The sequence below is a fragment of the Heterodontus francisci genome, chromosome 18, assembly GCF_036365525.1.
Source record: "Heterodontus francisci isolate sHetFra1 chromosome 18, sHetFra1.hap1, whole genome shotgun sequence".
Taxonomy (NCBI): Eukaryota; Metazoa; Chordata; class Chondrichthyes; order Heterodontiformes; family Heterodontidae; genus Heterodontus; species Heterodontus francisci.
The window spans coordinates 52,506,263-52,532,365 of NC_090388.1; the positions used below are offsets into that span (position 1 = coordinate 52,506,263).

The 26,103-nt window shown below is 43.4% G+C and overlaps 1 protein-coding gene across 2 annotated transcripts in view; it reads right to left on the reverse strand.

The window, feature by feature from the left end:
• Nucleotides 1–373: 373 nt before the first annotated feature.
• The window catches only part of il17ra1a (interleukin 17 receptor A1a), a 59,331-nt gene continuing 33,601 nt past the window's right edge, over nt 374–26,103 (reverse strand). The window contains exons 7-13 of one of the 2 annotated variants that reach the window (XM_068050765.1): nt 24,178–24,335; nt 22,988–23,062; nt 11,703–11,787; nt 10,385–10,411; nt 6,772–6,876; nt 5,036–5,068; nt 374–2,996 (exon numbers count right to left, since the gene is read on the reverse strand). In XM_068050765.1, coding sequence (XP_067906866.1) covers nt 1,543–2,996; nt 5,036–5,068; nt 6,772–6,876; nt 10,385–10,411; nt 11,703–11,787; nt 22,988–23,062; nt 24,178–24,335 — 1,937 coding nt within the window. In that variant the 3' untranslated portion in view covers nt 374–1,542. Of the gene's footprint in view, nt 2,997–5,035; nt 5,069–6,771; nt 6,877–10,384; nt 10,412–11,696; nt 11,788–22,987; nt 23,063–24,177; nt 24,336–26,103 lie in introns of both variants that reach the window. The other variant, XM_068050764.1, reaches the window with a different exon arrangement.

A 26,103-nucleotide genomic window follows, 5' to 3' on the forward strand; every position in this document is an offset into this window, starting at 1 on the left:
TCTGGGAATATCCTGGTGACATAATCTAGGCTTGTACATGATGAATGGCAATTTGGGATACACATCCATAGAAGCATACCACATCCTGAATCTAACTTCAGGAAAGTCGAAGTGGGGTGGGGAGGTGGACAGCCAATACAGAGACAGGATAATTCTAAGAAATGCTTTAACAGGCAGTTGCTGCTCTTTGTGCTGATACAAATCAGCTTGGTAGAGTGGCAGCAATCATGCCTCAAAAGTGAGCAAAGAGGTGTCCTGATCACTCCTCCATCAACCTACACTGCCAAAAAACAAATGGGTCCTTACTGTGTCTGTCTAACAACAATGTTTTGGGACATAAAGTTACTTCTTTCTATGAAATTGAAACCTCAAATAAATTTAGAAGAACATTTATTAACATGATACAAATTAGTAAGAAAACATGATTTATGCTAATAGTTTTAGTTTTCATTGCACATTATAAACAGGAACAGTCCACAACGTGAAAAATATTGTGTTATCGTACATTCACTGGAACCTCCTTAACAGTTCTGTTGGGATCAAATGATTCCCAAACACTTCATCATCCCTCATTTCATTTTTAGAAAGACACATTTTCCACTTTGGTTTTATGCCTGCTGTTCAAGGCACTGAAGTTAAACATGCACATTTTGTAATATACAGCACTCTGGCTTACTAGGAACTGACTACACTCATTTAATATAGGAGCCTTATTTGAAGTCAGGTCCTACAATGCACTAATTTTAGTTTTCACAATAGCAGAAAAGCCCTCAATCACACAACTGAAAATAACTTTTTACAGTGAGAAAGTTTAGGAAGCACAAGGTCCTACGTTTTCCAGAGGACGGGACCATAAATTCTGGATGCTGCTAACTCACTCTGACTGCTGCCATCCTTGACAAAATATTCTTTTGATGTAAGGAACCTGCTACAGTGCTTAATGGCACTCTTACATCATGTGGCAGGGAGCAAGTTGTGTGAAATCCCTTTGGTTGTGAATAAACTGTTCATACTGCTTAAATTCCTTGGCCACTCTCCATCCCTAACTTATGACACAATGGAACAACTTTGGCATCCGGAGATAGATGTGGATATTGGTTATTTTTTAAAAAAGCTGACAACACCTTAAACTTACAAACTAGAACGACCAGGATTACTAATGCTTTAACACCTGTTAAAAATGATCCATTGGACTGAAATTCAGAGTGAATCCTTTCACATAATCCGATCCATACTCAGATTTTGTTCTGAATCCACTGCAATGTTCTTGATCATAGATTTTAACAAGCCCACTTTATCAGTTATAATATGCATTTCTACACTCAGAATGGAAGTGTACAAACATGATGAGCAATTTAAATCTGCTTATATGTTTTAAATCATTTATCCAATGGTTTACATATTGATTTTGTGTGACTTAGAGAGGGCAGGAAAATTCCAAAAGACCTGCCTCATCCATATACAGAGCTGATATTTACTGTCTTGAGTCATCACGGTAGGTTGTTTATAAGTCACAAGCATTGTGCAATTTTGCACCATGCATCACCTTCCACTGTTATTCATGCTTTCATCAAGTAAGGCCATCTGCAGTATTTTTAATGCTTCAAGTGCTTCAGAAGAAGTGCTCACACCTGCTGATGGGATTTCATCCACTGAGGAGGACTGTTTGGAGCTATAGCCTTGATCTGAATCTACATTCTCTTCTTTTGCAAGGAGAGAGAGCGATTGGGGATATCCAATAACCTCACTTTGCAAATGACATGGTCTGGCTGAGTCCTTTGAAGACATTGAACCCTGAAGCAGCAGCACCTGCTGAAGCTCTTCAAGTCTCTTCTTTACATCATGAGAAATAGACATTGTCTGGTCATCACCTGAATGCACACCAATTTCATTCACTGAAATGTCACCTTCGCAACTGTGCTGAGGAAAGTCCCTGACATCATTCCTCAGCATCCAATTCTTCTGCAACAATGGTTCCCCTTCTGCTTTAGCAGACTCAAAGCTGGGTCGGTTTAACACATTCTGACTACAGCCAGATATTGACATGCAGCACAATGGTTCCAGCGTATATGTTGGGTTTAGCATCTGTGCCTCGCCATTTACTCCAATAATATTTTGGGACAAACAGATGTCTTGGAGTCTATGCTCAAATCCCACTGGACATCTCATAACTGTCTCATCGTTCGATTTGGCCATATACACTTTATTCACTGTACAGGGCATATCATCTAGGGGCTTGTACTGCAGGATGTTTTGTCCAATTGATAGCGGACCACAAGGTTCTACATTCCAGTCCAGCTCAGCCTCTGCTTCCTCTGGGGAGATGATGCATTCTTTCTCAAACCAGTCAGGCTGTTCCATTTGCAATAATTTAAACTTCTGAATTGCATTTTTCAATTTCTTACCAGATGGGTGTTTGTCATAATCATCCATTGTTATTCCTGCCACACGATAAGTCTTTCCTGGTTCATATTTCTCCAAGTCCTGCACTCGGAAGTGTATTTCCTCAAACTGTTTCATCAGTTTGTACTTCACACCAACATTAAATGGATCGGGTACATCTTCTTCACTACTGATATCATCAAAATATGCAACAATGTACTTCCCAAATGCAGCTGGCCGTTTAAAGTCCGGCAAAATCAGGCTCATGGCTGGAGTGAACATGTCACGCATTGGTGAGCGTTCATCGCTTTTCAGCAAAATCTGGTTCTGTCCAACCCGTAGCATGGCTTCCCACTTTACCTTCGTCCCACGGGAGCATAAAATTATAATCTTGTCCGACTCATTTTTGTGCAATGAGAGCCAATTGATGTGCCCGACTTCAGCAACCTTGTTAATCTCCAAATAATCTAAAGTTACTTTGGTACCACAGACAGTCATTAGGAACTCTGTAAATGCCAGGACAACGTTCTTGTAGAGGTCATGGTCCAATGAATAGATGATCAGAACTTTCTTTTTCACCTGTGGAGTTTCTGGGTGTACAACTGTTGGTTCATCTGGAACAAATTAGACAGTTTCATTCATTTATATAAAAACAGACACAAATGAGATATTCAACCAGTTAAGTAAAATCAGACTGGACTTTGATGAGTGAACTTATTGCAGCTAGTCAGACTGAGGGAAGATCAAGAGGATAAATTTGGCAGAATTCTCTATTCAGTAAACACTGCCCAATATTTATGTGGACCAGGGTTGCCAACTTTGGTTGGAGGCATTTCGGGAAGTTTGATCATGACATTCGGACCACATGACATTGACAAATGTTATTAATTGACTTTATAAAGGTTGTAGTTGAATATCTGTATGTGGTTTTCAGCCAGCATCTTTGAGAAATTGGAGGCTGTCAGCAGAAGTGGGGGAACTCAATGTGAGGGAATGAATGAAAGCTGCTTTATACAGGCACACAGATACTGGCAAGTTGTAAAAACCAGATTTTTAAAAATTCTTTGATGGGATGTGGGCATCACTGCCTAGGCCAGCATTTATTGCCCATCCCTAATTGCCCTTGAGAAGGTAGTGGTGAGCTGCCTTCTTGAACTGCTGCAGTCCTTGGGGTGTAGGTACACCCACAGTGCTGTTAGGAAGGGAGTTCCAGGATTTTGACCCAGCGACCGTGATGGAACAGCGATATAGTTCCAAGTCACGATGGCGTGTGGCATGATGGTGTGAGGCTCGAGAGGAACTTGCAGGTGGTGATGTTCCCATGCATCTGCTGCCCTTGTCCTTCTAGGTGGTAGAGGTCGCAGGTTTGGAAGGTGCTGCAGCGCATCTTGCAGATCACTTGATGGTCACTTGAAATTAAAACAGGGCAGTGGGACAAGGGAACACCAGTTCAAACTAGTAAAAGCCAAATTGAAGATTGATGTTAGGAAGTTCTTCGCAGAGTGATCAATAAGTGGCCTTCAGACTACGTGGAGAAGGCAATAATTCTGGAATCGTTTAATATGGGCCAAATGATTTTTTTCATCTGCATCTATGTTGTGATCTTTGTGGGGGGAAGTGGCAAGCAGAAGCAAATCAGTAACAGAGACATGTTCTACTGATCTATGACACAGCATGAATAAACATTGATACACTGCATATTTACATGATTGGAAATATGTGTCAACTGCATAAATGTGCCTGGATTTTGTGTAGGAGGCGGGGCCCCCAGTGCCAGGCCAAAAAGGCGGGGCTCGCCTTTTTCCTAGCCCCTGGAACAATCCTCCAGTCTTTTTATATCAAAGTTTCATGAGCTGGGATCCCTGACTCTTTAAAGATGGGGATCCCACCTCCATAAGCTGCTGGCCAATCAGAGGGAGTGGTGGCCACTGCTGCGCCCAGACCCAGCACTGGAACCCCAGACCAGAGGTAGGTAAGGCAGGGTCGCTGCGGCCACAGTGGGTGATCGTGCAATCCAGCAGGAGGGAGATCCCGGCGGGGGTTCTCCGTGGGCAAAAAATTGGCAGAGGCCTCTGCTGTGGCAAGAGGCACTTAACTGGCTATTAATAGACCACTGAAGGGCCTCAATTGGCCTCTGAGCGGGAAGGCCATCGTCATTGACCTGTCCTGCCCCCGGTAAGATCGCTTTGGCGACGGGCCCTCTGTCGTGATTCTCCGTGTCCCCTTGCTTCCGGCCCCACCTTGCGTGGCTCATAAAATCCAACCCATGGAATCAAAATCTAATGTAATCTTCACATGAAATTTGGTTAGAGGACAGAGGGATATTTGGACTAGGGCTGCAAATACCAGTCATCATTTTAGAGTGAACCTTCTGTCCTTACTTTATTTATTTAATTTAATTCCTACACCCACACTTATGATGGAACTACATTTGCCATATTGTAATTACACCCTCCTGCCTGTGATGGTTCCAAGTGTTTTACTGGAGGGAAAGTAAGCAATGAAAGCATGACAAGCTTATATAGGTAGTTTCCATTATAAATGGGAACATGGAAATTTATAATGAAATACTGACATTAAGTGCACACAAACGTAACCTCTAATACATATATATTACACACATATGATAGCTAGTTTAGCTTGGCTAACTTACCATTCAATGGCATTTTATGTGGCAACTTCCTTTCTGAAAAAAAGGTTTAGAATTCTTGACATTAATGCCTTCAGTGAGAATAGGCTTTTTATATAACATGTAATGTGACCCCCAACAGGAAATTGTTTCTCTCACCTCCCCCTTTTCCTCAGTTACCAAATGAACACAATGTAACCACAAATTCTGTGCATGCTGTAAAATACTTTCTTTGGCTGAACTACATACCATCACATATTGGGGCATGAGCATTGTATTCAAATTTTTTTTTTAAAATTCAGAATGGTGAGAAATGGGGGAAGAAAGGAGGGACATTTAAGGAAAAGTATTGCTGGGTAAGAAATACCTCCAAAACAAAGCACTATACAATATATGACTTTCATTTTAAAAAATTCCGTCGTGTATGGAGAAGCATTAACTTGATTCCATAGCTTGGGGTGACATAACATTCTATGCCAGAGTGGGACATGGATTCAGAAGTAACGGATTTCAATAAGTTTAATCAACAAAGAGCTTATGTGTAACTGGTACTGGTTGTACCATAACCCAGTACCAGTCTATAATTTGAAGGTACTTTAGCCCATCCATCACCCACAGCCTCTGAGTCCTGGTCTCAGCAATTTAGATCATATAATGAAATGCAATTACATTTCAGGAATACGATCAAAATTCAAAGCCATTAAGTAAAGCTTATAAAGAATTAATTTGTATGGTGTGGTACCATTACTACTTTTGTATAACGGATGTCTATTTGGCTATCTATTCGATGGCCTCCTAAGATGTTGCATGGAAAAATGAGGTGCCTCTCACACCACATCTAAGTGGGCAGATTGATGTGCTGTATTCCATGGGACTCAACTGCACTTCAGGTGTGGTGTGAATGGAGTTTAAGACTGAAAAAATAGGAACATTCATAAAAGGGGAGAGTCTACCCACACCACTCATACCTTCCCTGCGGCTGCTCATCTTACTTTAAGTTTTTGTTGTATATTACAGCGATGCTTTCACATTCCATTACATTGCTCTATTTTTATTACTTGACAGCCTTCCCCTCAAACATGCACCATGAAAGACCCCTACCCTAGCCAAGAGGGCTGGCATGCTGTAACTGATCACCCGAAAGTTTGGAAAAGCTGCCCAGGGTGGTGACACTCTTCCTTTCCAGGAAAAAGCACCCAAACATCTTCACTTCAACTCCATTGCAGCAACTGAGACTGTGACATGCTAGTTGGTCAGAAAAGAGACAAATGTTGATGGAGTTTTCTACAGAGAGAATGTTTCAGCTACTGTTTCATCTTAGCTGACTTATTCAGGTGCCATCTTATAAGTTGTTTCTCCTCATCTCAAGGCCCCCACCAACAGATTGGGCTGCACTGTTCTCCCTCTCAGAAGTGAACCAGAACAATGAACATTTCAACCTTTCCTCTGCATTCCTCTCCATCAAATCTATCCAGCAGTACTGGACACAGGGGTTCCCCCACACACAAAGTCTTGGATTTTAGGTGTACCATTGGAGTAGGTGTCAACTGGATGCCGGAGGCAAGGATAGTTCTAAAAAGGTAGTTCTAAGTGGCCATCCCACAAATGTAAACAGCTGGAAACAAGTACTCAACCAAAATTTTCAGCTAAGATACAGTGCATGGCCTGGGGAGACCTGGGAGAGGAGAAACGTCATGACAATAAAGAAAAAAAATTAAAGGAATATAAAAATTCCTGGATTAGATTAGACCATTCCTTACCATTAGTTTTGGATTCTATATGTACCCAAATTATACAGCCAAAGGCAACAACCAAAATCAAAAAACCAATGGCAGCATAAAAACCAGTTCGTTCAGCTGGTGCCCCTGCAATTAACAGAACAGAGGTTAAACTTTCCAAGTAACACTACAGATAAAAACTCGAACTAACCTGCTAACATTTTGAGCAAGTCATTCAATGCATGGTGTATCTCAAAGTAGTTCTTATATTGAAGCAGCTTTATTATACCACCCACCTGTAGAGATGGATGGGTGGGATCATAGTATGCAGAGAATGTAGACTACCCTTTTAAACTCCAAGCCATGTAATCTTGCATTTGTTTTGGGATTTCTGTAGTACCGGAAACAGCAGCTCTGAGGAGCTACAAATCTATTTTGCATGTTTAGGATAATACAGCAGGGATCTCAACGACACCCCAGCTCTGACCAATAAGACAGCCAGCAAAAACAATAAGACAATTTTTATGTCAAATGAAACTGGAAAGTGACTTAGGGTAAGAATTATGGGCGAGTTGGAAGAAGTAAATCATGATGCCAAAGAAAGATTGATTCATAATCAGAGGGAATTTAATGGATACGCAGGCTGAAACTAAGGAGAATAAAGCAGTTTTCCATGAGCAAAAATACAAATTGCAACCAAAAATTAAAGTGACAATTTGGGACCAACAAGGAGCCGGATGGACTAAATTTCCAGCTAAATGGTTTGTACTGAGAGATTTCCCAACAAACTGGAAATCAAAGTTTCATTTGAAATATCTGCAACATTATATAGATATTTCTGGACAGCAAATACACTCTGTGATGTGACTAAAGTATCAACCATTAGGGGTAGGAGTAGAAATGATATTTTTCCAGAAAGATGAATGGGCTTATATCCAGAGATGCCCAGCCATGGAATATCAGCGAGGTGGAATTTCCCCTTGTGTGAGTGGACAGCGGATGGGGGAGAAATTCCTGAATGCGTACGAGAACTTTCATGATCAATATGTTTCCAGCCCAGAAAGGAAGCAGTGCTGAATCTAGTTCTGGGGAATGAGGGTGGGGCAAGTGTAGCATGTTTCAATGGGAGAACATTTGGGAAACAATGATCATATCAGAGTAGCTATGGAAAAGGAAAAATAAAAGTGCTAAAATATTCAACTGGAATTGGGCTAGTTTCAGACGAGTTCAAAAAGGATCTGGCCTAGGTGGATTGGAATCAAAAGGTGGGCAGGTAAGATAATAAATGAACGAGAGGCCTTCAAAAAGAGAAGATAATTTGGGTATGGACTAGGCACATTCTCATAAGGGGGAAAGGAAAGGCAACCAAAGCTACAGCTCCCTGGGTGACTAAAATATAGAGATTAAAATGAAACAGAAACAGAGGTTTATGATAAATGTCAGGTTTATAATTCAGGAGAGAACCAAGCTGAATACAAATAGTACAAGGGAGACCTGAAAAGGGAAAGAGGAGCAAGTAGTGTGTATGAAAATAGATTAGCAGCTAACATAAAACGGAACGCAAAAGTCTTTTATAAACATGTAAATAGAACATGGTAGTCAAAGAAAGGGTGGGGCTGATTAGGAACTAAAAAGGACATCATCTTGCGGAGGCAGAAGGCATGGTTGACTTTGCATCTGTCTTCACTAAAGAAGATATTGCCACTGCCACAGTAAGTTTGAGTGTGGGGGTGGGGGGTGACAGAGAAATTGGATAGGATAAAAATAAAGAGGAGATACTTAAAAGGTTGGCAGTGCTCAAACTAGAAAAGTCACCCAGTTAGGATGGGGTATATCCTAGGCTGCTGAGGGAAGTAAGGTAGGAAATTGTGGAGGTCCTGGCTGTACTCTTCTAATCCTTCTTAAATATGGGGGTTGTGCCAGAGAACTGGAGGACTATATATGATATCCCCTTTTTTGAACATGGATGCAAGGATAAACCTAGCAACTAAAGGCCAATCAATCTAATGTTGGTGCTGAGGAAACTTTTAGAGATATTAATTAGACACAAAATTAATTGGCACTTGTAAAAACATGTGTTCATAAATGAAAGCATGGATTTGTAAAGGCAAATAATGCTTGACTAAAATTAATTCAGCTAATAGAGAGGGTTGATGAGGGTGGCATGGTTGATCATGTGCATATGGACTTTTAAATGGGGTTTGATAAAGTACCACATAATAGATTTGTTAGCAAAATTGAAGCACATGGGATTAAAGGAGCTGTGACTACATGGATATAAAATTGGCTAAGGAACAGAAAGCAAAGAGTTGTGGTGAATGGTTGTTTTTCAGTCTGAAGGGAAGTCTGCAGTTGTGTTTCCCACGTCTTTATGATATACATTAATGACCTGGACTCGGTGCATAATTTCAAAGTTTGCAGAGGACATAGAACTCAGGAATGGAGTAAACAGTGAGCAGGATAGTAACAGACTTCAGAGAACATAAGATGGACTGGTGAAAGGGGAAGACACATGACAGATGAAATTTAGTATAAAGAAATATGAAATAGGAAGAATGAGGAGGGGAAATGCAAACTAATGGTACAATTTTAAAGGGGATGCAGGAACAGAGACACCTGGCATGTACATACACAAGTTCAGAAAGTTGTTAAAAAGGCATAAGGGATCCTTGGGTTTATAAATAGAGGTATGGAGTACGAATCAAGGAAGTTATGCTAAGCCTTTATAACATGCTGGATTATTATGTCCAATTCTGGGCACCATGCTTTAGGACAGGATGTCAAAGGCTTTACAGTGGGTGCAGATGAGATTTATTAGAACAGTACAAGACTTCAGTTACTTGGCAAGATGAGTAAAACTTGGGTTGTTCTCCTCAGAGCAGAGAAGGTTAAAGGTTTGATAGGTGTTCAAAATCATGAAGGGTTTTGATAGAGTAGATAAGGAGAAACTATTTCCAGTGGCAGAAGACATCTAGGACATAGGTTTACAGTGATTGGCAAAAGAACCAAAGTGACATGAGAGGAAAAAAATTACGCAGCAAGTTATGTTCTGGAATGCACTGCCTGAAAGGTGGTGAAAGCAGATTTCAATAATAAATTTCAAAAGAGAATTGGATAAATCCTCGAGGTGGAAAAATTGGCAGGGCTATGGTGAAAGAACAGGAGAGTGGGCTCACTCTTTCAAAAAACTGGCACAGGCATGATGGACTGAATGGCCTCCTTCTGCACTTATTATTCTATGATTCTAGTTCTTACTTTGCAGTGCTAACTATCCTTGTACAATGCATCAATGGAGAAGCCAAAGAACAGATGCTGGCATTACTATCGTGATTTAATGACCAGGCACTGTTTACACCTTCCAAGCCCGTCTGTTACTATCCTCATTGCACTTAAAGCGCCCTTCAAATGGATGGAGGCAGCATGCAAGCACTAAAATTTCATGCTCAATAAGTAGAGCAGCTTGTGAAGGACATAGATTAAAACTAAGGCAATGATGTTAAAGACAATGAGAGTAAATGAAAACTGCTACATAGTTGGAAATCTGGAAACAGAGTGCTACTATAAGTTTGTTTGCCTCACAAACAGATAAAGTGATGAGATTACACACACTTATTCAATGCTATACATATCAAAACAGGAATTTTTTTCAACTCACCTGGAGTTGTTGATGTTGGCAATTTTCCTGAAAGAGGTATAATCCAAACAGCGTTATAAATATACAAAAACATACAATTGGGCAGCACAGATAGAACTGTCCTTTCACCTCTAGGATCTGGGTTTGAATCTGACCCAGATTGATGGGCTGAGAGTCTCTCTTTACTAGCTCTAAGAATTCAGTTTGACATGCGTTGCGGACAGTTTCAATAACAGAACCTTAAATATAGTAAAACATCCCAAGGCACTTCACAAAGTTGTAATCACACAAAAGTGCAGCAGAGACAGAGGAGATACAGGTTGGAGTGACCAAAAGCTTGGTCAAAGAGTGGGTTTTAAGGAGGGCTTCAAAGGAGGAGAGGAAGATTGAGAAGCAGAAGGCTTTATAAGGAGGGAATTCCAGAGGATATGGCATGGTCAGGAATGCTGAAACAAATTCACATGATGGCCAGAGTCAGAGGATTTGGGGCGGGGCTGGGGGAGGGGTGTAGCTGGAAGTGGGAACAGTTAGGGAGGGGTGAGGCCATGAGGATGCTTAAACACGCAGTTGAGAAGCTAAATTTAACACAAGAACACCAGGATAATGAGTAAGCAGGATTTGCTGTGATAATGGATACAACAGCAGAGTTTTGGATGAGTTAAAGTTTACGGAGAATGGATGATGGGAAGCAAGCCAGGAGAGCAGTGGAATAGTCAAGTCTGGGAATGACAAAGGCATGGATGAGGGTTTAGTCAGCAAATGGAGGTAGAAATAGGAGGTCTTTGTGTTGAAAAATACATGGAGTCTGAAGCTCAGCTCAGGGTTGAATAAGACTCGGAGATTTCCAAAAGCATGGTTCAGCCTGAGGAGGAGGATAGAATTGGTGAGGGTATGAATTTGTGGCAGGTGCCAAATGTGATGCCTTCAGTCATTCCAATGCTTAATTGGAGGAAACTGCAACTCAACCAAGACTAGATATATTAGACAAGAGTCTTCAAACACAGAGAGAGTGAAGGGGCCAAGAGAGGTAATGGACAGGTTCAGTATAAACTTACATGTGGGAGCTGACCTCAAATTTATGTATGACATTATCAAGGAGCAGAATGTGGATGAGGAAGAGCTTTGTTCCTGGAAGGTGCAATTTACTAGACTTTGGGCTCATAGGTTTCAAGGTCCATTGTATTATCCAAGTGAATAACTGCTCCTGAATTTTCATTCTCTATAATTTCATAATCTTGGAGTGTGCTTCCTGTGAGTCACTGCTCAAACTGGCCAGTTGGTGGGATGGGGAAAAAGAGGGGCTGTACAAAGTTTACGACAGCAATGTACATACCTTTACCTTCATTATCATCTGTCGCAGGCTGAAAGATACTTTTATGAAACCTTGTGCAGTCATTGGAGCAGTCAATGAAAAATGGCTGAATCTGAAATAAGACAAAACTGTTATTTAGAGATGTTTCAGCAATTGAAGAGTCATTTTTAATAAGATGCTGAGGGGATTGAGGCATTACAGCTTCTGCTGAGTAAAGGGTTTTATATGCATTTGAAAAGCTACTTTGAGATCTGATTGCTCCTTGATGTTATTGTTACAGATTTCTTAAGTCAAGCTGCTCAAGAAAGCAAGCAGAGTTGTCCCTTGTCATACGCATTCTCTGACCAAGAGTGTTTGAACATAATCTGGTTTCAGTGCTTTGTGAAGGAAATAATACTTCAGTTGGTCAGATCCCATCTAGAGTACTGCATCCAGTTTTACATCTCAGGAAAGACACATCGACCTCACTTTTGTGGTCAGCAGTGAAAGAACAGCACTCGCTGTTTACTATGCTGACAAGTGCCCACACAGTTTCTCTGGGCTTTTGAGCAGACTTGCTGTCATTGGGGACCTGATCCAACATGGTGCCCTCTACAGGGGATCGATGGCATGTGAGAGCAGGGCAAGCAACAGCATGGTTCTGCAACCAGATTGAAGAATCCTCACTGAATATCATGGAGTCTAAACTAGGAAGTATAAATCATGCACAGGAAACAAAATAACAGTTGGGAAAGAAATACAGGTTTGAGAGAGAAAAAAAGTAAAAATTGCAGTTTTTTTATTTAAAAAAAATCTCCAACACTAACTCAATTCTGAAGGAATGAGACTCCACACTTGTAAAATTAATCTTTCTGGGACATATAGGTTGGTTTGGCAATAATCATGACTTATCACACCACTTAAAAAATTCACTTGCACCTGAATGCCCTCACCTTAAAGCTTTTTCAGCTATGTTTATTAGGTAAGTACCACAACTTGATGCCCTTACATGGATTTCAATGCCTGATCTCTCTGTCATTGTGCAGTCTGTGGAGTAGCAGGGTAACTCGGATCGCGACTGCAGATTTCTACATTTAATTGTGCACGTGCATACACCGGAAGTTCCTGTCTGATTTACTCCATAATAATGGTGAGCAATGACAGCCTCACTGTTATTATCAACGCAAAATCTGACCATTGGCCTTGGAGTAGGTACAGTGCTGATTCACTGGAATGGTACCTGGGCTTAAAGTATTAATTTGTGAGGAATGGCTGCACAAAGATGGCTTGATAGTTGGCTGATGGGTTATCTAAACAGGTTTATAGAAAGATGAAGGGATTTTAAGGCTGGATAAAGAGAAACTATTTCCTCTGATGGGAAGTCAAGGACAAGAGGGCATAATCTTAACATTAGAGCTAGCCCACCCAGAAGTGAAATCCAGAAACACTTTTTCATGCAAAGGGTGGTGAAAATCTGCAACTTGCTCCTCCAAAATACTGTGGATGCTAGATTGAAATTTTCAAGATGGAGATCAATAGACTTTCCTTGGGTAAGGATATCAGGGATATGGAACAAAGGCAGCTAAATGGATTGAGGTACAGATCAACCTTGATCTATTGGAATGGCAGAACAGGCTCAAGGGATATCGAGCAAAAGGTGGGCAAACCCACGGGCTAGTTGTCGTCAAAGCTGGCCAAAATTCAAAGAGCTAGACTGGTGAACTGCATCAGGATGCTCCCTACAGTCCCCCGCTCCCTCCTGCCATTGAGCTTCTCTCTATCGGTCCCTCCTGCACCTGTCTTCTCACTGCTGACTCCCCGCTGCCTTCCCTTACGCACTCGCTACAGCCTCGCCGGTTCCCCGCCTCCGTCAACCAGTCGCTCCAGACCTCGCCACTGCTCCTCCCACCACCCCTACTCCCCCCGCGCTCCGGCCGCTCGCTCCCTGCTTCCCTCCCCCACCTCTCCAGACAGTAGCTCCAGGCTGTGTCACTTCCCTCCTCGTGGCCACTCGCTCCCATGTTCAATTGTTCTCTGCGCGCCACCCGAAGCAGCAAGGTGGGCCGCGAGGGGTGATGGGGCAACGTAGGAGCGAGTGGCCGAGAGGAAGGAAGGGGCGCAGACTGGAGCTAGCGGCTGGAGGGGTGGGGTGTGAGTGGCTGAGGGGAGTGGGGGGGGGGGGTGGGAGAAGCAGTGGCGAGTCCGGAGGGGTTGAGGGGGGTGGTGGGAAGAAAACATCAAGGTCTGGAGCGTGTTGCTGAGGGAGAAGAGCAGCTAATGGGGCGGGAGCGAGTAGCTGAGTGGGGAGAGTGAGTGGCGGGGATAGTTTTCCTGCGCATGCGCCAATTAGTCCTGGCAAGGGCTGAGATGTAGGCTGTGCACACGTAGCATCTCTGAGAGCAGGAGACCATTTGCGCATGTGCACAGCTCGGAACGCTCCGATGATGTCGGCAGCCCGCTGCTTTGTTAGGAGTCATTTTGTAATTTCATCAAATGGGACACTACTTGAAACATTTTTACTGGACATTGCAAAGAATGCTTTTAAAAAAGCAGAACTGAACAGCTGAAAACATGGTTGCACATTAGCATTCTGAAAAGACCAGGACTAGCCGAGAGACAGGTGAATAGAGAGACAATGCGAGCGCTCACTGATTCAATTAGCAAGATGGGTTTTGTCAATAGTGATGATCAAAAGACACCGACAGCTTTTGACTTTATAACAGATAAAACTCCACTCCCGAGTATGTCTGGGAGGCTCTGAAATCCAACCACCCTCCAAGAAGAGGTGTCTCAAAAAGAGACGGTTACATGACCTACCTTCTGGTAAGACCGGGGCTTTGTTAAATTGTACCTCACAGAAAGGAACAGACTGCAATGTGAACACCAAGGAGATCGCTCTCTCTCTCCAAAAAAGTCCCAAGGAACACACGGTGGCTGGCGACAAAGCCTCTCTTTGGCCTTCTGGTACCAAAGAAGCAAGTCTGAAATTGTGCACCAGGCTCCAACAAGAACTCCAAGACCTTCACTTCAATCAAGGACACTACCACAAGGTAGCAGCGGCTCGGACACAAATTTTCAAAACCTCAAATCCAGGAAAAGTACCAGAGGATTGGAGGACAGTGAATGTGGTACCATTATTCAAGAAGGGTAGCAGGGATAAACCAGGTAATTATAGGCCAGTGAATCTATCGTCAGTGGTAGGGAAATTATTGGAAAAAATTCTGAGACACAGGATTAATCTCCACTTGGAGAGGCAGGGATTAATCAGAATAGTCAGCATGGCTTTGTCGGGGGAGATCGTGTCTAACAAACTTGATTGAATTTTTATAGGCAATGACTAGATGTGTAGATGAGGGTAAAGCAGTTGATACAATCTACATGGACTTCAGTAAGGCTTTTGATAAGGTCCCGCGCATGGGAGATTGGTTAAGAAGGTAAATGCCCATGGGATCCATGGCAATTTGGCAAATTGGATCCAAAATTGGCTTAGTGGAAGAAGGCAGAGGGTGATAGTCGAGGGATGTTTTTGTGAATGGAGGCCTGTGACCAGTGGCGTACCGCAGCGATCGGTGCTGGGACCCTTACTGTTTGTAGTGTACATTAATGACTTAGGCGTGAATATAGGAGGTATGATCAGTAAGTTCGCAGATGACACGAAAATTGGTGGTGTCGTAAATAGTGAGGAGGAAAGCCTTAGATTACAGGATGATATAGTTGGGCTGTTAAGATGGGCAGAGCAGCAGCAGATGGAATTTAATCCTGACAAGTATGAGGTGATGCACTTTGGGAGGTCTAACAAGGCAATGGAATATACGATGGATTGTTGGACTCTAGGGAGTACAGAGGGTCAGAGGGACCTTGGTGTACTTATCCATAGATCACTGAAGGCACCTCCTCCTCGCACCCCCTCCTCGCACCCCCTCCCCCCTCCCTCCATGAAATTGCAGTTAACTTGTTAGCTCCTATCCCTGAGCAGGGGCCCCAACAACCCCACTGCCTTGTGGGCGTCTCGGGAGTAAATCCTAACAGAAAATCTGGAGCAGAGCCCCTCAGGTGGTCATGTGTCACCTTTGGCATGTTTCCGGCAGTTCCTGCAGCCATACTGGTGCCAAACGTCGTGCTCTGCACTCCTTTGGGACCCACCAGGAAGGCCGAGAGGGGTGTTTTGATGCTTGGGCAACTCACAACCTCCATACATCTGCCCAGGCATGAGCCATGGAGGGGTCACTCCATAGTCGTCCCACAGCGACCAAAACAACACAGAAGGCAGCAGTTACGGGTTATAAATCCAGCTCAATTGGTATAGAGATTGGGCGCCACGGGTTGCCTTTGTCAATGGGAGAGGTCATCGCATCTCACTGGACAGCTAACGCCCACCTCAAACCGGGCAGCCCCCGGTCAGTAAGGTTCTGTTCCGCCACAGTCCACCTGTTTCAATGGGTGCTTGGAGCTCAGGGTCATTGCCCAGCAAGTGGACTGTAACACCGCACCAAACAGCACGACAAAAAAAGGGAAGAAGGTACCAGCCCTTCGTTTTGCAAGCTGGAACGTCAGAACTGTGTGTCCTGGCCTGTCGGAAGACCTTACACAAATCAACGACTCTCGGAAGACCGCCATCATTAACAACGAGCTCAGTAGACTCAATGTGGACATTGCAGCACTTCAGGAGACACCCTTCCCTGCGAGCGGATCACTAAGAGAGCAAGACTACACCTTCTACTGGCAGGGTAGGGATCGTGAAGAACCAATACAGCATGGAGTGGGCTTCGCCATCAGAAACTCTTTGCTCAGCATGATAGAGCCACCTTCAAATGGCTCGGAACGCATACTGTCCATCTGACTGCTCACCGCCTCTGGTCCAGTACACCTACTCAGCATCTATGCTCCAACACTCTGCTCCCCACCTGAAGTTAAAGATCAGTTCTACAAGGAACTCCATAATATCAATAGTAGCATTCCTAATACTGAACATTTGTTCCTGCTGGGGGACTTTAATGCCAGGGGTTGGGTCAGACGACGACTCATGGCCCTCCTGCCTTGGGCGCTATGGCATTGGAAGGATGAATGAGAATGGACAGAGACTGCTGGAGTTGTGTACCTATCACAACCTCTGCATCACCAACTCATTCTTTCATACTAAACCCTGTCGTCACCAGGTTTCTTGGAGGCACCCAAGATCACGTCGTTGGCACCAGCGGGACCTCATCGTCACAAGGTGAGCCTCAATAAACAGTGTCCACATCACACGCAGCTTCCACAGTGCAGACTGCGACACTGACCACTACCTGGTGTGCAGCAAAGTTAGACTCAAACCAAAGAAGCTACATCACTCCAAGCAGAAGGGCCGCCACGCATCAACACTAACAGAATTTCTTATCCACAGCTGTTACATAAGTTTCTAAATTCACTTGAAAAAGCCCTTCAAAACACTCCTGCAGGGGATGCAGAGACCAAGTGGGCCCACATCAGAGACGCAATCTATGACTCAGCAATGACCACCTTTGGCAAACGTAAGAAGTAGAATGCAGACTGCTTTCAATCTCACTTTGAAGAGCTGGAACCTGTATAGTCTCTAAGCGCATTGCACTGTTGAACTACAAGAAAGCCCCAGCGAGTTAACATCTGTAGCACTTAAAGTAGCCAGAAGCGCTGCACAAAGAACAGCCAGGCACTGTTCAAATGACTACTGGCAACACCTATGCAGTCGTATTCAGCTGGCCTCCGACACCGGAAACATCAAAGGAATGTATGATGGCATTAAGAGAGCTTTTGGGCCAAATATCAAGAAGATCGCCCCCCCTCAAGTCTAAATCAGGGGACATGATCACTGACCAACGCAAGCAAATGGACCGCTGGGTGGAGCACTACCTAGAACTGTACTCCAGGGAAAATGTCGTCACTGATAACGCCCTTAATGCAGCCCAGTCTCTGCCAGTCATGGATGAGCTGGACGAACAGCCAACAAAATCGGAACTCAGTGATGCCATTGATTCTCTAGCCAGTGGAAAAGCCCCTGGAAAGGACGGCATTACCCCTGAAATAATCAAAAGTGCCAAGCCTGCTATACTCTCAGCACTCCATGAACTGCTTTGCCTGTGCTGGGATGAGGAAGCAGTACCACAGGACATGCGCGATGCCAATATCATCACCCTCTATAAGAATAAGGGCGACTGCGGTGACTGCAACAACTACCGTGGAATCTCCCTGCTCAGCATAGTGGGGAAAGTCTTCATTCGAGTCGTTTTAAACAGACTCAAGAAGCTGGCTCAGTGCGTCTAGCCTGAAGCACAGTGTGGCTTTCGAGCAGAGAGATCCACCATTGACATGCTGTTCTCCCTTCGCCAGCTACAGGAGAAATGCTGCGAACAACAGATGCCCCTCTACATTGCTTTCATAGATCTCACCAAAGCCTTTGACCTCGTCAGCAGACGTGGTCTCTTCAGACTACTAGCAAAGATCGGATGTCCACCAAAGCTACTAAGTATCATCACCTCATTCCGTGACAATATGAAAGGCACAATTCAGCACAGCGGTGCCTCATCAGACTCCTTTCTTATCCCGAGTGGTGTGAAACAGGGCTGTGTTCTTGCACCGACACTGGGATCTTCTTCTCACTGCTGCTGTCACATGCATTCAAGTCTTCAGAAGAAGGAATCTTCCTCCACACAAGATCAGACGGCAGGTTGTTCAACCCTGCCCGTCTTAGAGCGAAGACCAAAGTACGGAAGGTCCTCATCAGGGAACTCTTCTTTGCTGACGATGCTGCATCAACATCCTACACAGAAGAGTGTCTGCAGAGACTCATCGACAAGATTGCGGCTGCCTGCAATGAATTTGGCCTAACCATCAGCCTCGAGAAAATGATCATAGGACAGGATGTCAAAAATGCTCCAAACATCAATATCAGCGACCACGCTCTGGAAGTGGTTCAAGAGTTCACCTACCTAAGCTAACTATCACCAGTAACCTGTCTCTCGATGCAGAAATCAACAAGCGCATGGGAAAGGCATCCGCTGCTATGTCCAGACTGGCCAAGAGAGTGTGGGAAAATGGCGTAGTGACACGGAATACAAAAGTCCGAGTGTATCAAGCCTGTATCCTCAGTACCTTGCTCTATGGCAGCGAGACCTGGACAATGTATGTCAGCCAAGAGTGACGTCTCAACTCATTCCATCTTCGCTGCATCCGGAGAATCCTTGGCATCAGGTGGCAGGACCGTATCTCCAACACAGAGGTCCTCGAAGCAGCCAACATCCCCAGCATATACACACTACTGAGCCAGAGGCGCTTGAGATGGCTTGGCCATGTGAGCCGCATGGAAGATGGCAGGATCCCCAAAGACGCATTGTACAGCGAGCTCGTCACTGGTATCAGACCCACCGGCCGTCCATGTCTCTGCTTTAAAGACGTTTGCAAATGCGACATGAAGTCCTGTGACATTGATCACAAGTCGTGGGAGTCAGTTGCCAGTGATCGCCAGAGCTGGCTGACAGCTATAAAGGCGGGGCTGAGGAGTGGCGAGTCGAAGAGACTTAGCAGTTGGCAGGAAAAAAGACAGAAGCGCAAGGAGAGAGCCAACTGTGTAACAGCCCCGACAACCAATTTTATCTGCAGCACCTGTCACTCTAGATTTGGCCTTTATAGCCACTCCAGGCACTTACCCATTGCCTCTCGAGACGAGGAGGCCAAAGAAGACGACTGAAGGCAGCAGCACATGTAGATAAGGTGGTTAGGAAGGCATATGGGATACTTGCCTTTATTAGCCGAGGCATAGAATATAAGAGCAGGGAGGTTATGGTGAAGTTGTATAAAATGCTAGGTAAGCCACAGCTGGAGTACAGTGTACAGTTCTGGTCACCACATTATAGGAAGGATGTGATTGCACTGGAGAGGGTGCAGAGCAGATTCACCAGGATATTGCCTGGGCTGGAGCATTTCAGCTATAAAGAGAGACTGGATAGGGGGCTGGGGTTGTTTTCCTTGAAGCAGAGAAGGCTGAGTGGGGTCCTAATTGAGGTATACAAAATTATGAGGAGCATTGATAGGATAGGAAGAAACTTTTTCCTGTAGCGGAGGGATCAATAACCAGGTGGCATCGATTTAAGGTAAGGAGCAGGAGGTATAGAGGGGTGGTAGAGGCAGAAACCCTCACAACATTTAAGAAGTATTTAGATGAGTACTTGAAACGCCATCGCATACAAGGCTACGGACCAAGTGCTGGAAAATGGGATTAGATTGGATGGGTGATGGTCGGCGCAGACGCGTTGGGCCAAAGGGCGTGTTTCTGTGCTGTAAAGCTCTATGACACTAATAACCGTATCTGTATTCCATTACAAACTCTACTTCAACACCCCCCCACTAATTCTTTCTCCCCCTCTGTATCTATTTGTGTGTGCGCGCCTCTCGTATGCATGCGAGCGTGGTTGCGTCGCATATTTTAGTAATTTTAACCGGGTTAGAGTGAAACGGTTAATAAATTTTCACCCTTCTTGTTTAAACCTAAGAAAACCTGTCTGATTGGTTCATTTGCAATTGTAATGAGAGTGCAGTGAGCAAAGGCTCACTGAGGTGCAAAGCTAAAATCACTGTGTTCTGAAAGATAAACCCTGTTATGGCCAAACCAGAGAAGGGGCAAGAGTGAAGCCTGAGACCCTTTCCTCTCCTGGTCGTAACACATTTGATATGTCCTTTTAAAGCCACAAATTGTGATTGCTCAGCTTTCTGAAAGTCAATTAGAGCTGGTTGGTCTTCAGGTCAATTCGCAATCAAGCTTTTTTTTTAAGATGGGTGCCAGAAATTTGCTTGTGTGACACCTGAAGTATGATGTTTAAATCTCAAAACTGATATGCTAATGAGTATCCCTGTTGCTCACAATAAGTTGGATAATATGTTGGCTTTTAATGACTTGAGTATTAAATCATGTAATGCACAGGTTTAGTTCTGTTTCAAGATTACTGGGGCAGCGGGTAAATTTCCACGGGGGTTCTTCTGATGGGCCATTGCTCCTTGGTGGTAGAGCCGTTTTTGCAGACTGAAATGCTCATGTCAGTTTCAGTTCAGTATCACTTGCATTTTAAGATTAATTTTTTTTTTTCCGAACAAAATGCAGCATAGGCATACCATTCAAAATATATTAGTAACTCATCTCCTGATATTTTTCAGCGTAGGCTGCAGGATACACTATTTTAGTATTATACTCTGCAATGCAAAGGATACCACTTTGCTAGAAGGTGGAGTTGGATCCCTTTTAAAGCCACAAAGTCCAAATATTAATTAAAAATTGAATTACAGATCAGTCAGACTTGATAATTCTTGTTTGGTCAGGAACTCTGCAAACTAGAACGTGCTTGTCAGTCTACATTTCCAGCTCAGAAGCATGAGGTATATTCAGATTGCTTCACATCTGTAACAGTGTAGTGTCTGCTGTAATGCCTGTGGTTGCAGATGTACCATTTCCAATATATTACTAGTAAATCTTGTTCAATGTAAGTCACAGCAAGTGCTGTGTTATAATCTCAGGTATATTATACCAAATGAACTGTGGGCATGTCTTCTTAAGGCTAAAAGCTAATTGCTGTAAGCAAAAGCTTGGTTAACAGAGGTCATTTAAGAAGCTACAGATATCCTGGTCTGGTATTGTGTTCTTGGAGAATTGCTTTGATTACTTATACTCTTTTTTTGAAGTATGCCATAAAGTTGAGTATGACACTTGGGCGTAGAAATTTGTTGATGTTGTGCTCAAATGTGCCAGAAGCACCTGCCGTATTGGTAAAAGCTGAGGTGTAGGTGTTCAAGGCCTGCACTTGAAACTGGCAATAGCCCCTTTGTATATGAAAACAAGGGACTCAATGCCAGTTTCAAGACACTTCCCCACTATTGAGCTGTCCTGAATTGAACTGGTGTGGGACCAACTGCATTCAAAATTATCACGTCTCAATGCGGCTTATCTGATGCTCATTAAAAAAGGGACTGCTAGAAGCTGACCTTGAAAAGGTAGGCGTGCTCCTCCCATCTCCACAGCAGTCCCAATGACCATTGCCAAACCCACCTGATTGCTGCCTTCCACCCACGAGCTAAGGGTTTGTTACCAGCGATGCAGTAGTCCAAAATCTAAATCCTCTTCGCTGGCTAGTTGCCTATATATGCATTAGCTCGCTGATCTAATTTAAACTAAGTTCCGAGACCAAATATCAAACGTACCTCAGGCCCATCTGTTCTGGAGCAGCAATTGTTCCTTGTGCCCAGTTCACACCGGGGCTATCCAACATAGAACATACAACACTTGAAGTGCAACATGCAACAAATGCATGTAAGATTTACCATTCTTAGAATATTATAAAAGAAAAATAGAAATGTTTTCGTGGTGTCAGTCTTAACGGGGTTTGCTGAATGTTATGGCTCAGCAGTGAAATTCACTTCTTTAATAGTTTACTTGCAGCCTTGGTAGTTTTCAGAGCAGATTGTATGTTGCAAATAACATCTGAAAAGTATTCTGCACAGTATTAGGTCTCCACATCTTGAAAATAAATCATGCAGATGTGAGGATAACTTATGCTTGATGTGTTACTAGTTATCGCATCTGAAGAGCATCATGGTCTAGTATGGACCAGTGCAATTAAGAGTCACACTGAAGGAATCACCTTAGCAGCAGAGAGGTACCTCCAAGTAGCCAGATCCTTGTTTACACAAGACCATGCACTGGCAATGACTAATTTAGTTCCTCTCTCCCCTTGGGGACATGCTGAGCTGTAACTCAGAGTGACATGACTCACACTGGGACACAGTGACTCAGTGCTATATGCTGGTGCTCCAACACATTGTACTGGTGTGCTGTTAATCATCTAGAAGTTCATACTCTACTCAATGAACTGTGGCGCTATGGATGCGTTATTCATCCCATAGGAAATCAGGTAACATGGAAGAATGTGTCAGAGTACATACACCACTATCAATGCATCTGCCCTTGAGCCAGCAATTAGTAACATAAATTTTCTAACATTTTCGACAATTCCTTTTTGAACCAAAAAGAGAAAACTTGGGCTCATCCTTTGGTTTGATGTTTGACAGGCAGACCAAACATCATAACCCATGAACCACCATGTCACTCGCTATCAGATTCAAGCACTGTCCCCTTACAAACAATTCCATTTCAGATTGACAGAGCAACTTACCACAGAGTTTACAGAACCTCAGGCACATTCTATGCTGGCAAAACAATGTCTGCACCCAAGCATCTCACAATACAGTATAATTATGGAATTTAACCAAAGATTCCAGAGATTAAGCAACACATTCAACTTAAAAATCTTGAATGGATCTTTGAAATTTCTTACCTCAATGCTATAAGCACTGCAGCTTTGCATCCAGTTTTCAGTTGAAAAGGTTACATTGACTTTTTGTTCAGATTCCTTTTGCAAAAAAAAAGTTACAATAAGATTATTCACTCTGACTTCCATGTGCCTCCAGAGAATTGCTGTCTCCTCTAGACCTTTCTTTGTTTTCTCTGGAGAGAGGATATAATGTTCCAGCCATAAGCACAAGCACAGTCCCACTTGCCCCACCAAAAGTAACTGAAGTTAATTGATCGTTAACCATCAGGAAGTTGCTTAAAAAGCAATGTCTTCTTGAGAAGAAAACTTTACAGATCAGCCACGATCTCATTAAGCAGCAAAACAGGCTTGAGGGGCTGAATGGCCTACTCCTGTTCCTAAGTTCCAAATGAGTGGAAGTAAAAGCTGTGTCAAAACACATCAGATCACATGTACATGATGTCACCATGATGATCCTGGCTCCTTGTCCTCCCAAATACAAAAAGCGTCAAACATTTTTTCATTGAAACACTTCCCTCAAAAGGGATTCCCATTTGGCCATAATTCTCCTCCAGGTGGCTGGAACTTGTTTTAAAAAAAAAAAATTCCATAATAGTGGAACTTGGAATTCAAATTTGTGAATGTAAACTGGGTGTTGCTGTGTCAGTATTCTTTCATCTATGACAAACCTGGAATTTTTTATACCATATCTGTGCTGAACCCTACAAAATAAAGACAAGAATCTGTAAATTTGTTTAGACTTACATATTTACCATGGAGTTAGAGTTAGTTTTGTTTTGTGCTGGCAGATTGACAGGCAGAGTATTCCATTGAGCTGATACAGGGCAACAAAACCACTGAATCAACTATGGTGATGTTTATCAAACAAAAGCTTTTGTCAAACTTTTCAAATGATCATTAACATTAGCACTGTAAAAAATTGGACTTTTGCTACAACTAAATCTTTTGTAAAGCAAAAAAGCTGGAAATACACAGCATTTGAAAGGGAAAAAACAGGCCAATGTTGTGATGAAAGGTCTCTACCTGAAATGCTAACCTGTCTTTTGCCTTTCAGGTACTGATTGAACAGCTGTGGATATCCAGCGTTTACTCCATTTCAGAATTCCAGCATCTGAAGTTTTTCTTTTTACAAACAAATCTGATGGTATTGAAGTAAATGCAAAAGCTACATAACATTCAGCAAAAGATTTTACCTCAAAGATACTTTGATGAACACGGTTGCAGAGCTTCCCATCTGAGCCATGACTACTCAAAAAGACAAGGTATTTGTGGGCGTACTTTCCAGTCTGGAAGAAGATGGTTGTCCTCATCTCACTTGTGTTGTATGTGATATTGGGGTTCCATACACTGCCTGTTGACAGCAAATTCAGAGGGGTGGTGAAATAAAACCTTTTTGTGGTAGTAGTATCTGCCAAACAACCATAGACATCATACGTGATACTGTCAAAATCTAATTTCCTTCATGTCTTTTCCTCCTGCCTTCCTTGACCTACAGCCTCGGCCAGCAATGACTATGGTATAATACCCCCCATAGTGTAACAGACACGACGGGCTGGATTTTCATTTGTGAGTTGGAATCCCGACATCGAGATAATTTCCAGGTTCCCATCCCCGCACAGCACCAGCATGACACGGTGTGAATGAAAGGCCAATTAGTAGCCAGAGGGCATGCTTTCTGTACAATTAAGGAAGTTGGGCAAGCTCTGGAAGCAGGAGGGCCACTAGCAGGCCCTCCAGCACTGAAGGAACTGCAGCCTATTGCTGCAGGTAAGGGAGAGAGAGTACGCCTCAAGATGGAGGCACCCTCTCAGCACTTTTTACACACTTTTAAATGGTCACCGTTGCCAGACCACCATTGTGGAGAGGGAACACCTTCATAGGGCAGCCTGCAGCCGCAGCTATAGCCACGTAGGTATGACGGCTGCGGGGGGTTGAGGGAGGGGGGGGGGGCTCAAATTGATCCTGGAGTGCTGGAGGCACCCCCCCTCCAGGCATCTGCCGGGTTCTGGACACCCCAGGGGGCCCAAAGCCCAAATGGAGAATTCCTGTCCACTTCTCATCATTGGCCACAATAGGCCTTTTAATTATGTTAGCAAGCCACCTGCTGCTTGTGGGTGGGTAGCCATCTCCACCGCACCCCCCGATTTGCTTCCTTAAAAACGGCCTGCAGGCAGGAAGGTGCCAGCAAACCAGCAGCAGTTGGAAATTCCGAGCCTGCCAGCTCTGATGGGCTTCCAAAATCCAGCATTACATATCTACTAGTATGAAGTTTCTGACTTCAGAAAACATGCAACTTTTCTGCATATTGTTAAGACTACTTCCTCCTGCCCAGTGACCACAGCCTCTTAGGAATAGGTGATCAGCAAGAATTATAAAGTTAACAATTATTGTTCATCACACAGTGTTAAAATCACAATGGTATAGTACCAATGGAAATGCAGGTATGACATACCATCCTGTCAGTTGTCCAGCATTCACTGCTCAGATTCAATTCTATCCTGGTCTTTGCAAAAATCTTAATTCCATTTGTATCCCTTCTTATGGACTGCATATTAATCTTCTCTACAGTCCAACCCCCTTAATTTAGAAATACCCACATTTCTTCTAATGAGTCTCCTCTATACAGGCTTTGACTTCAATCCATTTTTCCCCTCCTAAATAATTCAGTTGCCAGTGCTGGCTCTCTTTTCAATTATACTTCCATAAGATCAGGTAGTTAGTTTACTCGCTTTCAGACAGTCTCGGAACTGATAGTTCTCTCAGTTTTTTCAGCAGAACAAAGAACTCCTCTCAAAGTTATCATTTTCTAATGTACCAACAACTGGCTTTTCACATTGGTTGCTGGTTGGCCAAGTAAATCTGGGGAAGTCAATTGATGAGCTTGGCTCCTTAAATGGTAACTTGCAAAAGTGGAGACCCCATCTTGGATGCCTGGTGCAAGAATTAGTGATCTGCAATCTTCAGGGGTGTTCCCATTGTATCACATTAAAAATATTTAAAGTTTAAGACAGAATTACATACAGAATAAATTGCCTGGTGGATCTGAGGTGAAGACATGGTATATGGATGCAACTACATTTGCATTTGTACAGTGTTTTAAAATAGAAAAACATCCCAGG